The sequence below is a fragment of the Mytilus galloprovincialis genome, chromosome 14 (genome assembly GCF_965363235.1).
Source record: "Mytilus galloprovincialis chromosome 14, xbMytGall1.hap1.1, whole genome shotgun sequence".
Classification (NCBI taxonomy): Eukaryota; Metazoa; Mollusca; class Bivalvia; order Mytilida; family Mytilidae; genus Mytilus; species Mytilus galloprovincialis.
In genome coordinates, this window is record NC_134851.1 from 54398876 (window position 1) to 54417565 (window position 18690).

Consider the following 18690-nt stretch of genomic DNA (forward strand, 5'->3'; position numbering starts at 1 on the left):
TATATATTACTTAATACCGTGTTCATTACTCTAATATCAGTCAAGTCTTCCGGTGATATCCTTGTGCAAGTCTTTTCCATGTGGTAGTCGACATGGTAGGTCGCATAGCCATGTGCTCTTTATATTTTTAATGAAAATTTGGTATTTGTGATATTGTATAAACAGTCACAATGTAAAAAAGATATATAGTTGTAACTTATTCAATGACAAGATAACGTAAAACTAATTTTAAGTGGGTTTTAAAGTTCAATACTTGTTTCTATAACGTCTAAAGGAAAGGGTGTCCATGTATTCGATAAAAAAATTAATTTGGTTGATTTCACACCACAAGAAACTGTTTATTCTTTAGTACAGCTCAAAACTATGAAACCTCTGCTAAACATTACTGATGACGATGGTCAATTTCAAAGATATTGATTCATTTAAATTGTAAGAGACATTGTCGTCGTTCTAATTTTTCGAGCATGTTTTATTGTTTTATAAATTATACAATACTAAACTTTGAAATGATGGGTTTCAATGAACTAACTGGACCTTTTTTTTTAAACGTGTACAAGCCCAAACTAGCTAATATCTTTGTCACCATGCCAATGGCAACGTCCTATCATTTGTTCTCTCAAATTGACCCTGGACCTGGTTTACTGGAGTAGTAACTAGTTCATTATTATCCGTCTTAACGATTTTGCGTTTTTCCTATTTTTAACTCTACATTATCCTTCATTATATTAGAGAAACCAACCCTTGTAGGAAGGCTTCAAAGCAAATAGATGAAAAAACCTTTCAAAAAATTTGTAATTAGCTGTACCAGATGATCATTGTCATTCAAACTCATAGATTGAAAAACTGTATGCGATTGCGATAAAGGAAAAGACAGACAAGCAATAGTACACAGCAAATTAAAAGACCAAGCAACACGAACCCAGCAAAAACTAAGGGTGATCTCCAGTGCTCCCGAAGGGAAAGCAGATCCTGCTTCATATGTGGCACATGCCAATTCCAACCTGGAAAGTGATATATTATTCATTAGTCCAAATATTTATGAAGTCTTGGAAGGCTATTTTAAATTTTTGTTTTGAGGCCTTCCTGCGACTTCATAATGCTGAAGTCACCATTTTCGGTTGGACTGAGACCCAATTTAGCCATCCTAATATTTTCATTATAGCTAAAAAAAAATTGCATATGTATAAATTTTGACCTTTAATGTGTTTGTGCAAATTATTTCCAATTAATCCCTAGAGTAATAATAAAATAAGTTACAATTCCAACCTAGGCGGGAACTTGTCGACTGCTTTTTTAAAACGTTATCTGATTTCTTTTTAGGATATTATAAAATAATTTTTGCACCAAACTCTGTAAAATTTGACATACCTGAATTTCCGGAACCTTTGTTTTATATATATATATTATCTGGAAATTCAGGTCAGTCAAATTTTACCGAGTTTGGTTTAAAAATATATTTTATACTCCCAAAATGAAGCATCTTTGGGATAAATCAGCTAAATGTAAAATCCCTCTCGAAGTCCATCTGAAAATATGAGTTCGGCGTTATGACGTTGATGTACAAAAAATGTAAGGCGTCAAAGAAAAAAAATATAATAGCCTTTCAAGATGTCATAATTAATTGGACTAATTATTCACCTGTTATTTTATTGGTTGTCCCTGACCTGTGATTATGTCTACATTTGTTAAAGACGTTCATTTATGCTCACCAATAAAAAAAAAAGCCTATTTAGATTATTTTTATTCCTTTCATCATTTCAGACTTCCAAGCGTCGTAATAATGGACGCAGCAAAAAAGGGCGCGGGCACACGAAGCATGTAAGATGTACTAACTGTGCCCGCTGTGTTCCCAAAGACAAGGCCATCAAGAAGTTTGTCATTAGAAATATTGTGGAGGCAGCAGCTGTCAGAGATATCTCTGATGCCAGTGTATATGATGGTAGGTTTATTGTAGAATATTTTTCACTTGTTGATGTGGTCAGAGGCGGTTTAAGGGAAGAGGGCCCGGTTCCCCCCTTTTTGGGAAAAAAATTGGTTGCTTATAAAGGGAATCATTGAAGCGTGACTGGAGCGGGCCCTCACTTATGACAAATTATGGATCCGCCACTGGTGGTTATTGGTATTAAAATGATTCAGTAGTGAAATAAAAAACAAAATTCTGTGGACTCATTGACATTTAAATATAAGAATAAGGGGATGTGTTGTGAATGCCTTTGAGACTACTATCCACCCTTGACCAAGGACATAGTGTGGGTTTTTTTACAAGCTTGAGTCTTGTGAGGGTCCTGCACAATCGGTTGGAAAAAAAGTGGTGTGTTCACTTATATTTCATGATGCCAATGGGGTAATTATTGATATAAAAACAAAACTAAATAAAACTTTCCCCTCTTTAAAGAGATTTAAATCTGCTGTTTTCATCTTAGGCCAGCTTCACATGATTTAGATTGTCCTCATTTAGGATAGTTTGCTTACGAAAAAATCAAATAGCAACAAAGAGTTGAAAGTTTGATTTTTAAAATAAGCCCTATATAATGTTGTGTTGATAAAAAGAATATTTGTTAGTTACCGAAAGAAAATATTAATGTTGATCAACTATTATTTCAGTATATGCATTGCCCAAGCTATATGCTAAGCTACTGTACTGTGTGTCCTGTGCAATCCATTCAAAAGTAGTGAGAAACAGATCACGAGAGGCACGTAAAGACAGATCACCCCCACTGAGATTCAGACCAAGAATGGTAAGTTTTATCCTAGCCACAACATTTTAAGCACATTGTATAGGTAAAAGTTGCACAAATAGTATACCTGCTGAGATGCTTTAATTAATTTCCAAAATGGAATATTGGAAGGCTGTGTAACTGAAAGCTTTAGTTAGAAATATAATTATTCAGAGTTCTAAATTGTAATTTCTTGAGTTTTATTATACCCCACGCAACGGGTTGCGGAGGGTATAATGTTTTTGACCCGTCCGTCCGTCAGTCCTGTTTCTTGTCATCGCAACTCCTCTCAAACCACACAACAGAATTTCACGAAACCTTTTCAGATAATAAGGACATACTATGTAGTTGTGCATATCGACGGGGAATTGCTATTCAATTTTTTTTCTAGGAGTTGCGCCCCTTTGAACTTATTACTTTAATGTACTACTGCAACAGTTTGTCATCGCAACTCCTCTCAAACCACACAACAGAATTTCACGAAACCTTTTCAGATAATAAGGACATACTATGTAGTGCATATCGACGGGAAATTGCGATTCAATTTTTTTTCTAGGAGTTACGCCCCTTTGAACTTATTTACTTTAATGTACTACTACAACAGTTTGTCATCGCAACTCCTCTCAAACCACACAACAGAATTTCATGAAACCTTTTCAGATAATAAGGACATACTACGTAGATGTGCATATATCGACAGGAAATTGCGATTCAATTTTTTTTCTAGGAGTTACGCCCCTTTGAACTTATTTACTCTAATGTACTACTGCAACAGTTTGTCATCGCAACTCCTCTCAAACCACACAACAGAATTTCATGAAACCTTTTCAGATAATAAGGACATACTACGTAGATGTGCATATCGACAGGAAATTACGATTCAATTTTTTTCCAGGAGTTACGCCCCTTTGAACATATTTGCCCAATATACTACTGCAACCTTTTGTCATCGCAACTCCTCTCAAACCACACAACAGTATTTCATGAAACCTTTTCAGATAATAAGGACATACTTTGTAGATGTGCATATCGACAGGAAATTATGATTCAATTTTTTTTCTAGGAGTTGCACCCCTTTGAACTTATTTGTTTCAATGTACTTCTGCAACAGTTTGTCATCGCAACTCCTCTGAAACCACACAACATAATTTCATAAAAACTTTGTAGATAATAAGGACAAACTATGTGCATATTGACAGGAAATTATGACTCAATTTTTTTTTCTTATACAATTTTTTTTTCTTACACATATTTTATTTCTCCAATGACAATGTGGGGACGTGGGGTATGTGAGCGTGCTCACTAAGGTTCTTTAATTTTGTAAATGAAGTTAAAATGTACAACTTGGATTTCTTGTATTCTCAATTATGATCATTTTATAAGTCTTGGAAATTACCAATATTGATTGATTGCTTATACATAACTAACATGATTAACTCTTTATCTACCACTGACATATTTATACGCGGTAATTAACACCGTTTAGTTCGTAGTGACTGATAAATCTGCTTGCCGGGTCACCTGTGTATTCGCAGTTACTGATCTATCCGCTGTAAACAATGCATGCACAGTCGCGTTGACAGATAATCCCGTAAAATATACCACTGTTAAAACTCTTTAGATTGGACAATACCTAGGGGGAATCCCGAAATGAACCAATCAAATTCGGTTTTATAAATGAATAAGCTTTCAATTCGTATATTCCTTTTCATTGAAAGGTAATATGTTTACATTAAAATACATTGTTTTTATACGACCGCAAATTTTGAAAAAATTTTCGTCGTATATTGCTATCACGTTGGCGTCGGCGTCGTCGTCGTCGTCGTCGTCGTCGTCGTCCGGCGTCCGAATACTTTTAGTTTTCGCACTCTAACTTTAGTAAAAGTGAATAGAAATCTATGAAATTTTAACACAAGGTTTATGACCATAAAAGGAAGGTTGGTATTGATTTTGGGAGTTTTGGTCCCAACATTTTAGGAATAAGGGGCCAAAAAGGGCCCAAATAAGCATTTTCTTGGTTTTCGCACCATAACTTTAGTTTAAGTTAATAGAAATCTATGAAATTTTGACACAAGGTTTATGACCACAAAAGAAAGATTGGGATTGATTTTGGGAGTTTTGGTTTCAATAGTTTAGGAATAAGGGGCCAATAAAGGGCCCAAATAAGCATTTTTCTTGGTTTTTGCACAATAACCTTAGGTTAAGTAAATAGAAATCTATGAAATTTAAACACAATGTTTATGACCACAAAAGGAAGGTTGGTATTGATTTTGGGAGTTTAGGACCCAACAGTTTAGGAATTAGGGGCCAAAAAGGGACCCAAATAAGCATTTTTCTTGGTTTTCGCACTATAATGTTAGTATAAGTAAATACAAATCTATGAAATTTAAACACAAGGCTTATGACTATAAAAGGAAGGTTGGTATTAATTTTGGGAGTTTTGGTCCCAACAATTTAGGAAAAAGGGGCCCAAAGGGTCCAAAATTAAACTTTGTTTGATTTCATCAAAATTGAATAATTGGGGTTCTTTGATATGCCAAATCTAACTGTATATGTAGATTCTCAACTTTTGGTCCCGTTTTCAAATTGGTCTACATTAAGGTCCAAAGGGTCCAAAATTAAACTTAGTTTGATTTTGACAAAAAATGAATCGGTTGGGTTCTTTGATATGTTGAATCTAAAAATGTACTTAGATTCTTGATTATTGAAGTTTTTTGGTCCAGTTTTCAAATTGGTCTACATTAAGGTCCAAAGGGTCCAAAATTAAACTTTGTTTGATTTCATCAAAAATTGAATCCTTGGGGTTCTTTGATATGCCAAATCTAACTGTGTATGTAGATTCTTCATTTTTGGTCCTGTTTTCAAATTTCAAATTCTACATTAAAGTCCAAAGGGTCCAAAATTAAACTAAGTTTGATTTTAACAAAAATTGAATTCTTGGGCCTCTTTGATATGCTGAATCTAAACATGTACTTAGATTTTTGATTATGGGCCCAGTTTTCAAGTTGGTCCAAATCAGGATCTAAAATTATTATATTAAGTATTGTGCAATAGCAAGTCTTTTCAATTGCACAGTATTGTGCAATGGCAAGAAATATCTAATTGCACAATATTGTGAAATAGCAAATTTTTTTTTAATTAGAGTTATCTTTCTTTGGCCAGAATAGTAAGCAAGAAATATCCTATTGCACAATATTGTGCAATAGCAAGAATTTTTTTTAATTGGAGTTATCTTTCTTTGTCCAGAATCAACTTAAATCTTTGTTATATACAATATACAATGTATATACACTTTTTACTACCAACTGATAAATTTAAATAATCTTTACCATTCAGTGATAACAAGCAGTTTTTTTACATCTTAATATTTTATGATGTATTTAAATGAGTAGTTCTTGTTGCAAACTCCATTAGAAATTTGAATTGATATCAGTTTTGAAAAAGGGAAACGGGGATGTGAAAAAAAAGGGGGGGGGGGTTAAATTTTTCTCATTTCAGATTTCATAAATAAAATGAAAATTTCTTCAAACATTTTTTTGAGAGGATTAATATTCAACAGCATAGTGATTTGCTCAAAGGCAAAAAAAAACCTTTTAAGTTCATTAGACCACATTCATTCTGTGTCAGAAACCTATGCTGTGTCAACTATTTAATTTTAGATTTAAAAAGTTTGAAGAAGAAATCTTTAATTGATTTGTAAAATCTTGGCATTTGTTTTGTGTAAAAAAAACCCATGTAATGTCAAAAATTTGATCACAATCCAAATTCAGAGCTGTATCATGCTTGAATGTTTTGTCCATACTTGCCCCAACTGTTCAGGGTTCGACCTCTGCGGTCGTATAAAGCTGCGCCCTGCGGAGCACCTGGTTAACACGTGTTTTCGTTGAGAATTGCAATTGAAACAATGGCCAATCAATGGGCTTCATTCTTTGAATCGGAGGAAGAAGATGAAGGATTTTAGTGTTTTAAGCAATGTGATATAGACGAAAGTGAAGTTTGAAGTGTCGGCAGTTATATCAGTTATCCGAAAATAGCTAAGCGAGGAACCGAAGTTAGATATCGGCATTTGGGCATATTTTATTGGATTATTAGTGAACATAATTGGATCAAAATCAGAAATATAAAAATTCAAACAATTGAGAATTAAATACATTTTTTATTTTTAATTTCTATACAGTAATTGCTTAATAATTTCATATCTAATTGCACCCCCGTAAAAATTATCACTGCAAATTATCTCTGGTAGTTAACCTACAAATCAGCTGCAGTAGCTAACTAATAAGATGTGTGTAGTAGTGAACTATATGATTGCCTGTGGTAGATAAAAAGTTAATACTTTACTTTTATATTGAAAAGCACTTTTATGCCAAAATGGGCCAATGGCTTAAAACATTGGACACTGAACACTAATATTTAGTAAAACTAGTTAAATAGTTTGAATAAATAATATGCGTCTACCTACCTAGCTTTTATAAATTTTAGCATGCAAAGCTTTAGCACAGCTTTTATTTCATATATATATATATATCTTTCATTAATATGCAAGATATCTGGCCTGTATAAATTTCATAATTTTGTATTTGATTTGAATTAGAAATTTGGAAGTCTGTTGTTCGAATTGACTTCAATCATTCAGAAATAAAGAAGCAAATGTTATTTGAGCTTTCTCTGTGAATTATGAAGGTTCTTAACATATTAAGAAAGGATTTTAAGGGACTTAAAACATTTATTTATATTTCAGGACGGAGGTCCACCCAGAGGAGGACAAGGTGCTGGAGCTAGCGCAGGTACCGGAGGAGGTGGTGGCCAAGGCGGCGGTGGTCAAGGTGGTGGCGGCGGCGGAGGAGGCGGTCCCCCACAAAGATCATAGTTAATAAATGTCTTACAGAATTGAGTGTTATTTTTCTTGTGATGTTATAGTCTGTCTTTTTGATATACCTTCATTTCATATGGCTTTCACTTCACATTATCTTGGGCCTTTTTCTTTCTTTTTTTTTACACAATGTACTAGGTGTACATTACAAAGCTATTTTGAAAAACTAAGATTTTCATCTTTGTCAACTTGTTTCTTAGTTCACAAATAATTGAAAGTAGTATTAGTTGTTTTTATACGACCCCAAAAAAAATTTGGGATCTTATAATGGTATGATGTCGTCGTCTGAAGACACATTGGTTTCCGGATAATAACTTTAGTTTAAGTGAATAGATCTTCATGAAATTTTTTCAGAAGGTTCAATACCACAAAAGGAAGGTTGGGGATGATGGTCCCAAGGGATTATGAATTAGGGGTCCAAAACAAGCATTTTTCTAGTTTCAGGATAATAACTTCAGGGTTCGTACGGGGCATGGAATCCTGGAAAAGTCATGGATTTTTATTTAGGGGGGAATAGGCCTTTAAAAGTCATGGAAAGCTATATTTTAATGACAAGTCCTTGAAAAGTCATGGAAAATGATTATTTGCATCTTTATTGCATGTCTTCAAACATCTAAAATTAAATGATCCCCGTAGTTTTTGTCGAAACTGTTTCTTTTTAGAATGCTAGAAACAAGGCCCCAGTTGTGGTAAGTGTAAAATGAGAATTTAAAATTCGTTTCTTCAAAATTGTTTATAGAAATATGCAACCGTATCTGGTTCCCTTCATAGTGCAATTTGCTTTAACAGTATTGAAATAAGAAACAAACTATCGGAATATTCGAAAACGAAGTTATTGCTACCAAACAGCCGTTGAAAAACACTTTTAATGATAATGTATGGATAGAGGAGCTGAAATGATAAAGAGTCCTACATATAGAGCAATTTTTCATACAAAAGTTGTGAGGATATCGTCTCGGTATTTAAGAATATGTTTCTAGATAGTAGACAAATGTCACTTCTGAAATGGCAATGATGCCTCTAAGTAGGAAGGTGATAGTTTTTTGTCTACAATGTATTATCTGTTTGAGTCCAACCAGTCAAGAGGATTATGCCAAATAACCTTTTCTAATACTTTGTTTATTAAAATATTTCAAAATTTGTATATATTCTTTTATACTGTAAAAAGAGGCAGAACATATACCAAAGGGGACATGCAAATGAGTGTGTAGGTCATACTCTTTCATAGAATCTGTCGCCAAGGTCCACTCCAGAGCACTGTTAGATAAGGGGGAGCTATCTCGTATGTGCTGGAACCAATGGACAGGGGGTCAGTCTATCGCTAGACTTAATGTTCTGATAGGCATAGCTAAAACGCAAGGAAGGTTTTCATAATTTAATTAACGATAACGATTTAAATGAATGATAACAAATCAATCAATAAACAATGCCAAATAATAATAATCTAATTAAAGTACAAAGTATCAATTCAAAATAACAAATCCAAAGTAAAACTATTTCTCTATAAAATGTAAAATATAAAATAAATGCCAAAATTACTAAATCATAAAATGTACTTAATCTCAATTTCAGAATGTAAAAGTCTCAAAATAAAAGTTTCTCAAAAGTATAATTTTCTAAAGTTAAATTATGAGTCAGAGATAAATTTTGTCTCGCACTACACAGTCAACTGGTAGACTGGTAGACAGTCTTATAGGTCCAGTATAATGACCTGATTAGTGTGAGGTTACGCTTCCGAAACACTGACTGCTTTTACAAAATTTCCCAACAATATTTATACTAAAATCCGAAATAACTCAACTTGTCCCCAGGGGCGGATCCAGGATTTCCAGTTAGGGGGGCGCAAAGTTTTATTTTCGACCAGCGGAGCGATGCGAAAAATTTTTGGAGGTTTTTTTAGGTAAAACTATTGAAATATTCTTCTAAGGAGGTGAAATGTAGATATCTCGAACTATTGTGTGGTAAAATTAGCGAGAAATTAAAGTTTTAAGCTGAAACCGCCTTAATCCACACCTGACAACAATCTACAGATAGACGTGCGGACAGACGGACGCAAAGTGAGACGAGACAGACCACAATTGCTCACCTGACCAATATTATTTTCAAACGAAAATTTCTACTTTTACCAGCGATTTTTAATTGTCCTTTCATACTATCTGTTTTTTACTTTTATGATTTTCGGAGGTCGTGCCAGACTTCACTGTGTTCGCCACAAACAACTAAAACCAGAATGAGATGCATTTACGCAGTTATATTTATTTTCTTTGGGATCCCAAGCATACAGTAAGTAATACAGAATTCGGCTAAATATTTAGGTTGCAAGTGAGAAATAAATATAGACACAGAGAAACAAATTAATAAACTAACCTTTCGCTTGAACAGTATTTCTATCTTTCATTACGCCGGGATATTATAAAAGAATCTCACTGTTTTCTTGACCGTGTCATGATGAAATTGTGAAAGTGAGTAAGGGATGTTTTGGAACTTCGATTATCAAACAAATTGATTATAAAAACCGCAAATACAATGTAACATTTGTTTTTACTTCAACTGCTAACCAGTTGCTTCGCAGGGCGCAGCATTATACGACCGCAGAGGTTGAACCCTGAACGGTTGGGGCAAGTATGGACACAACATTCAAGCTGGATTCAGCTCTAAATTTGGATTGTGATTAAATAGTTGACACAGCATAGGTTTCTGACACAGAATGAATGTGGTCTAATGAACTTAAACAAAAAATTTTGCCTTTGAGCAATTCACTATGCTGTTGAATATTAATCCTCTCAAAAAAATGTTTGAAGAAATTTTCTTTTTATTTATGAAATCTGAAATGAAAAAAATTGACCCCCCAATTTTTTTTCACATCCCCCTTTCCCTTATTTCAAAACTGATCTCAATTCAAATTTCTAATGAAGTTTGCAACAATAACTACTCATTTAAATACATCATAAAATATTAAAATGTAAAAAAAGTGCTTGTTATTACTGAATGGTAAAGATTGTTTTAATCTATCAGTTGGTAGTAAAAGTGAATAAACATTGTATATTGTATAAAACAATGATTTAAGTTGATTCAACTACTATTCTGGACAAAGAAAGATAACTCCAATTGAAATCCAATTGGAATTTCTTGCTATTGCACAATATTGTGCAATTAGATATTTCTTGCTATTGTGCAATACTGTGCAATTGGAAATATTTGCTATTGCACAATACTGTGCAATTGAAGATTTCTTGCTATTGCACAATACTGTGCAATTGAAGATTTCTTGCTATTGCTGAATACTGTGCAATTGAAAATTTCTTGCTATTGCACAATACTTAATATAATAATTTTGGATCCTGATTTGGACCAACTTGAAAACTGGGCCCATAATCAAAAATCTAAGTACATGTTTAGATTCAGCATATCAAAGAGGCCCAAGAATTCAATTTTTGTTAAAATCAAACTTAGTTTAATTTTGGACCGTTTGGACTTTAATGTAGACCAATTTTAAAACGGGACCAACAATTAAGAATCTACATACACAGTTAGATTTGGCATATCAAAGAACCCCAATTATACAATTTTTGATGAAATCAAACAAAGTTTAATTTTGGACCCCGATTTGGACCAACTTGAAAACTGGGCCAATAATCAAAAATCTAAGTACATTTTTAGATTCAGCATATCAAAGAACCCCAAGGATTCAATTTTTGTTAAAATCAAACTAAGTTTAATTTTGGACCCTTTGGACCTTTATGTAGACCAATTTGAAAACGGGACCAAAAATTAAGAATCTACATACACAGTTAGATTCGGCATATCAAAGAACCCCAATTATTCAATTTTTGATGAAATCAACCAAAGTTTAATTTTGGACCCTTTGGGCCCTTTATTCCTAAACTGTTGGGACCAAAACTCCCAAAATCAATACCAACCTTCCTTTTATGGTCATAAACCTTGTGTTTAAATTTCATACATTTCTATTTACTTATACTAAAGTTATGGTGCAAAAACCAAGAAAAATGCTTATTTGGGTCCCTTTTTGGCCCCTAATTCCTAAACTGTTGGGACCTCAACTCCCAAAATCAATACCAACCTTCCTTTTGTCGTCATAAACATTGTGTTTAAATTTCATAGATTTCTATTCAGTTTTACTAAAGTTAGAGTGCGAAAACTAAAAGTATTCGGACGACGAGACGACGACGACGCCAACGTGATAGCAATATACGACGAAAAAATTTTCAAATTTTGCGGTCGTATAAAAACCTATTATATTTGTCATCAGTTTGACACCTTCCTTTGAAGTTATTTATAGAACTTTAATAAAGTGTAGGTCAGTTGATTAGTAATAACGTTGATTCTGTTAAACTGACTGTTTTATATACTTTGAATGTTAAAACAGTCGGAAACCAGGTTGAAATAGAACAAAAGAATCGAAGCTCTCTATTAGAGAAGGCGATAAATGTTTACTGTATTGTTTACTATAGTGACAAATTTTTAAAAAGTTAATAGAAACAAACAAAACTGCAATTTTCTTCTCAATTACGAGGTGTTTTATTTCAAAAACACCATTTGCATAAGTTTTCAATTTATCTAGTACATAGTTAAGCAGAACAATTAGATATCAAGTCGACGACATGGGTATCTTTCAAGTTGGATGACAAAAATGCATAACCTCCGATTTTTTTGAAAAAATTACCACGGACGGAAAAGATATCAATCTATTAGTTCAGTAATTTTCGTGTCTGCCCTTCCATTATGTGACTGAAGAAAAAATTCCAAAAAATAGGTAACAATTGTATCGAAAAGAGAAAATCGAGTGCACCTTTTTATGTTAGGGCGTGTTTGAGTTGAGTATTTAGTCTTGATATCGTTCAAAGTAAGAATATTTCATACATCGTCTCGCTTCAGATTCTATCATTTTTATATATTAAAGCTACAGGTTGACTTTATAACACAAAAAAATAACAGTACTAAAAGATGAAATATATGGGTCAAGTGAAATACCTATCTAATGAGTCACAAAAACAGGGAAGGTGTGTTCGAATAGCTATTTTTTTACTGAAAGTACTTGACGACAGTCTTACAAGTTGGATGATGAAAATGCATATCCTCGAAAAATTCTAATTTTTTGTGTGTGATAACTAGGGTTTATAGTCTTCAACCACTAAAAAAATCTAGTCTGCCCTTCCACGAAATATTTAATTAGATTTTTTTTAAATGTTTATGATTTTTCGAAAATTCCACCTAACAACCGATTAGACAATAGTTTTAAGTTGAATCAATGCAGACAAGATCATTAACTGATGCTCATTAGCTAGTTGATACATTTGTCTTTTAAAATATAACTGACATATAAGGATCGTATTGGTGCAATGTGGATAAATTTATCGGTTTCCAAGAGCAAAATTGGTAGCGCGTCATCGCTACAATGGCTTCCATTTTTACGATTGTGAAAATGAACTGGCGTAATGGGGAGATAATTTTGACGAAGTAGGATCCTGACTGAAAAAAGATTGAATGGTCTCTTCTGATACTTAAATATGTTGAAGTCAACCCATGCTTTGCAAATTTTAGGGGGGCGCACGCCCGTCACGCCCCCGCCTAAATCCGCCCCTGAATGATATATACATGCATTAGTTCAAGTATTGGATAAAGATTATTTTTCACCAGTCACTCGTTTCATATGAATTTTAATTTGTGCATTTTTTTTTTTTTTTAAATAACTCATATCAATCAAATTTCCATAAATGTAGAAAAAAAACCATCATTTTTACTGTAAAATTAATCAAATAAAAAAAAAAAATGAACTATTGACGTTTTCATAAAAATGTGCACACATAATCTTCTTACGTTATCAAACGAAAATGCCATTTTAAACAAGAGGCTCTCATGAGCCTCAATCGCTCACCTGTAATGTTTTGCTTAAGTCTTTCATCAATAACTATTTTTGCTTTTCAATATATATGATCATATATTAATGAGTGAAAGTTAAAAATGCATTTTACCCCTATGTTCCATTTTGGCCATAGTGGCTATGTTTCTTGACATACAAGGAAATAAAATACAAAGTTTACAACAGATGCTCTGAAAATCATCCCGCCCAAGTTTAGCAGTATCAAAGGAGAAGAATTTTTTTTAAGTAACTGGATGCACAAATTGTGAAAATTTGACTTAAAAGGGCAATAACTCCTTAAGGGATCAATTGACAGTTTTGGTCATATGAACTTATATAGATCTTACTTTACTGAACATTTTTTGCTGTTTGCAGTTTATCTTTATCATAAACAATTAACCCAAAACAACAAAATTTCCTTAAAATGTTCATCTAAAAATTTCAGGGCTGATAGAACTTAGTCTTTACCTTATTAACACTTTTACCCCATATCAGATTTGCTCTAACTGCTTTGGTTTTTGAAATATAAGCAAAAAACTGCTGTTTACCCCTATGTTCTATTTTTAGCCATGGCAGCCATATTTTAAGACGAAACAGAAAATAAAACATAAACTTTATTCTAGACACCCTAAGGATCATTCAGCTTAAGTTTGTTTGGAATTGGTTCAGTGGTTTTAGAAAAGAAGATGTTTTAAACTTAAAGTTTGGCAACATGATAAACAAATTATGTAAAATTGTCCTTAGGCCACACCAATTTAATTTCTTGTTCTACGGATTTTTGGACTCCAAAATTTGGGGCGAGCGAGCGATTTGAAAATTTTAATATAAAAATATTTAATTTGCAAATTTTTGTTGCGAAGCTTGAAAAGTAAAGGGGAGCGATTAAATTTTTTTTTTTGTAAACATAAAATACATGTAGTAGGTTTTGACAATATAAAAACTTGATTTATCACTTGTACTTTGACATTTCTTTAATTTCTGAAGTATTTTTTCCCTGTTCACCAAGAAATAATTAAATCTGGTCTATGTATGTGTGCCTGATAATGAGACAATTCTCCATCCAAATCATAATCAGTTTGGGGGCAACCCCTTAATGTTATAAATATCCCTTTTACATGTTTTATGAGGGATCAATATAAGTTATAATATATTTGTTTGTACGAAAGGGCTCATATTTTCTCAAAGAACTATATATCTATCTGGTATTAAATGGTCAAAACATGTCCAAGAATTTTGTAATATTCCTGGATTTTAACCATGTTAACATGGTTAAATTAACACATTTACATTAACAGTTAAATATTATTCAAAATAAGGGGACCCCTCTTTTAGAAAAAGTTGTTTAAAATATGATGTAACTCTCCTCTTTTTGAGTACAAAATTCTAGGTTTTCAAAGGTTTTGTATCACTTTTGTGTTTTGTATAGAAGAACTAGGCAAATCCTTGGTATTTCTATTTTCTTTTCTACATCAGTAAAATGACCCCTTGTCTGAGGGAGGGTTGTTCTCAACCTGATTATAACAAACACAGGTCAAAGTACGGCCTTTTACACAGGGCTTTGATACAGACCAAACAGCAAGCTATAAAGGACCCCAAAATTATAAGTGTACACAATTCGAACAGGAAAACCAACGATCAAATTTATATATCCAAACGGGAAAATACTTATGAACAACATCAATAAAGATAACAGCTGAACGACAGGCCCCTGAATCAATCAGGACAGGTGCATAAACATGCAGCGGCTATGGATAGTTTTTCTTTCGCCAGCATACAATATAATTGCAGTTGAAGGCAAATCCTTCAGAAGTTATTTGTACTTTATTCTAACAACGAACATTTTTTGATAGGGAATATAAGTAAGGGGGAAAGAAACCAATTTTTTGTTCTTTACAGGTATTTCCGCTGTTATAAAATTATATGGGAGCACCCCCACTTTGGATAAATAGGTTTCATGCTGAAACAAATATTCTCAGATATTTACACAGTGTGGTGGGGTGCTTTTATGTTTAAAATCGTTATATACAGGTTAGACTGTGATTTTAAAAACAAATGTTGGTATCTTTTTATAATATTTACAAAAAAACGGTGCGGGAAATGGACATGATTACATTTCCGGATGCGGGAACATAAATAAAAAAAAAAAAATCTGTTTTGAAAAAAAAAGGTGCGGGCGGGTCCGTCGAACAAGGAATCAAATTGGTGTGGACTTAAAGGGCAATAACCATTTAAGGAGTTGATTGACAATTTCTGTCATATTAACTTATTTGTAGATCTTACATTGATGAACATATTTGCTGTTTACAGTTTATCTTTAAAGATAATAACCAACCAGGTGCTCCGCAGGGCGCAGCTTTATACGACCGCAGAGGTCGATCCCTGAACAGTTGGGGCAGGTATGGACAAAACATTTAAGCGTGATACAGCTCTGAATTTGGATTGTGATCAAATTTTTGACATTATATGGGTCAAATGTCAAGATTTTACAAATCAATTGAAGATTTCTTTTTCAAACTTATTTAAATCTAAAATTAAATAGTTGACACAGCATAGGTTTCTGACACAGAATGAATGTGGTCTAATGAACTTAAAATTTGTTTTGCCTTTGAGCAATTCACTACGCTGTTGAATATTAATCCTGTCAAAAAAATGTTTGAAGAAATTTTCTTTTTGTTTATGAAATCTGAAATGAGAACAAGTATGGACACAACTTTTAAGCTAAAAATATTTTAGATAAGATAAGGAAAAAAAACTTCATCAGCAACATTTTATGTTGGCAAATTTCCAATGAAGTTATTTACATAAAGTTATTGGCAAATAAAATAGAAAATGACATCATAGTCATGTCTGGCAAATGTCCAACATACATTATCTAAAAACATTTTAGATAAGATAAGGAAAAAAAGCTTCATCAGCAACATTTTATATTGGCAAATTTCCAATGAAGTTATTTACATAAAGTTATTGGCAAATAAAAATAGAAAATGACATCATAGTCATGTCTGGCAAATTTCCAACATATATTATCAACTACTATTCTATACAAAGAAAGATAACTCCAATTGAAAATTATTTGCTATTGCACAATATTGTGCAATTAGATATTTCTTGCTATTGTGCAATACTGTGCAATTGAAAATTTCTTGCTATTGCACAATACTTGATATGGAATCCTGATTTGGACCAACTTGAAAACTGGGCCCATAATCAAAAATCAAAGTACATGTTTAGATAAAGCATATCAAATAAGCCCAATAATTTAATTTTTGTTAAAATCAAACTTAGTTTAATTTTCGACCCTTTGGACCTTAATGTAGACCAATTTGAAAACTGGACCAAAAATTAAGAATCTACATACACAGTTAGATTTGGCATATCAAAGAACCCATTTATTCAATTTTTGATGAAATCAAACAAAGTTTAATTTTGGACCCCCATTTGGACCAACTTGTAAACTAGGCCAATAATTAAAAATCTAAGTACATTTTTAGATTCAGCATATCAAAGAACCCCAATTATTCAATTTTTGTTAAAATCAAACTAAGTTTAATTTTGGACCCTTTGGACCTTAATGTAGACCAATTGGAAAACGGGACCAAAAATTAAGAATCTACATACATAGTTAGATTCGGCATATCAAAGAACCCCAATTATTCAATTTTTGATGAAATCACACAAAGTTCAATTTTGGACCCTTTGGGCCCCTTATTCCCAAACTGTTGGGACCAAAATCAAACCCAACCTTCCTTTTATGGTCATAAACCTTGTGTTTAAATTTCATAGATTTCTATTTACTTATACTAAAGTTATGGTGCAAAAACCAAAAATAATGCTTATTTGGGCCCTTTTTTGGCCCCTAATTCATAAACTGTTGTGACCTCAACTCCAAAAATCAATCCCAACCTTCCTTTTGTGGTCATAAAACTCGTGTTTAAATTTCATTGATTTCTATTTACTTATACTAAAGTTATTGTGCGAAAACCAAGAATAATGCTTATTTGGGCCCTTTTTTGGCCCTTAATTCCTAAACTGTTGGAACCAAAACTCCCAAAATCAATCCCAACCTTCCTTTTGTGGTCATAAACCTTGTGTTAAAATTTCATTGATTTTTATTCACTTTTACTAAAGTTAGAGTGCGAAAACTAAAAGTATTCGGACGACGACGAAGACGACGCCGACGACGCCAACGTGATAGCAATATATACGACCAAAAAATTAAAATTTTTGCGGTCGTATAAAAACTGCAAAATTTCCTTAAAATTACCAATTAAGTGGCAACAACCCAACAATAGGTTATTAGATTCATCTGAAAAATTCAGGGCGGATAGAACGTTACCTTATGAACACTTTAGCCCCATGTCAGATTTGCTCTAACTGCTTTGGTTTTTGAGATATAAGCCAAAAACTGCATTTTACCCCGTTGTTCTATTTTTAGCCATGGTGGCCATGTTTTTGACAAAACAGAAAATAAAACATGAACTTTATTCTAGATACCCTAATGATCATTCAGCTATAGTTTTAGTTGGAATTGGTTCAGTAGTTTCATAGGAGAAGATGTTTGAAATAGTTTACACAAGATGGACGACGACCTAAGCCAAGTGATGGCTAAAGCCCACTGTTCCTGTGAAATGGTGAGCTAAAAAGCAATGAAAATTATCAAACAAATAATAATGAATCTTGTTTTATGTAAAGAAATTAATGTCATTCAAGAGTTCTCGAAATCTTTTTATATCTGGTAGTCCTTGAAGAAAAACTGCTGCACCTCACTATTAGGGAGCTACCATTTGATTTTTATGGGGGGGGGCTAGGATGAAATTTGAAAAAAATAGGCAGGACAGGAGTTTTGAGTTAAAAAAAAAGGCAGGATGAGACAATTGCCAAAAAAAAAAAGTCAGGACGACAATTTAGGTAAAAAAAGTCAGGATAAACTAAAAAAAAAAAAAAGCAGGACCAAACAGAGTGAAAAATAAAAAGGCAGGACAGAGATTACAGCTAAAAAAAAATGCAGCACAAAATTTTTCATCCTAGCCCCCCCATAAAAATCAAATGGTAGCTCCCTTATTTCTATTACAAAATACCAAAATTGTGTCAGTCCTTTGCAAATTTTGGTGGTCAAATCCCTCAAACCACCATTTTTCAAGAAATCTGTCATTCACAAAATCAAAACATGGATTTTGTTTTCTTATCTGGCTATGTGGCTAATAAAACATAATGTAAGA

General features: G+C 32.9%; 1 protein-coding gene across 1 annotated transcript; it reads left to right on the top strand.

Moving 5' to 3' along the window:
- LOC143059593 (small ribosomal subunit protein eS26-like) lies at positions 1 to 7607 on the top strand. The gene is made up of 4 exons (XM_076233106.1): positions 1 to 95; positions 1762 to 1939; positions 2605 to 2738; positions 7459 to 7607. The coding sequence occupies exons 1-4, from the start codon at positions 93 to 95 to the stop codon at positions 7585 to 7587; spliced, it is 444 nt and encodes a 147-aa protein (XP_076089221.1). The 5' UTR covers positions 1 to 92; the 3' UTR covers positions 7588 to 7607.
- The last annotated feature ends 11083 nt before the right edge of the window (positions 7608 to 18690 follow it).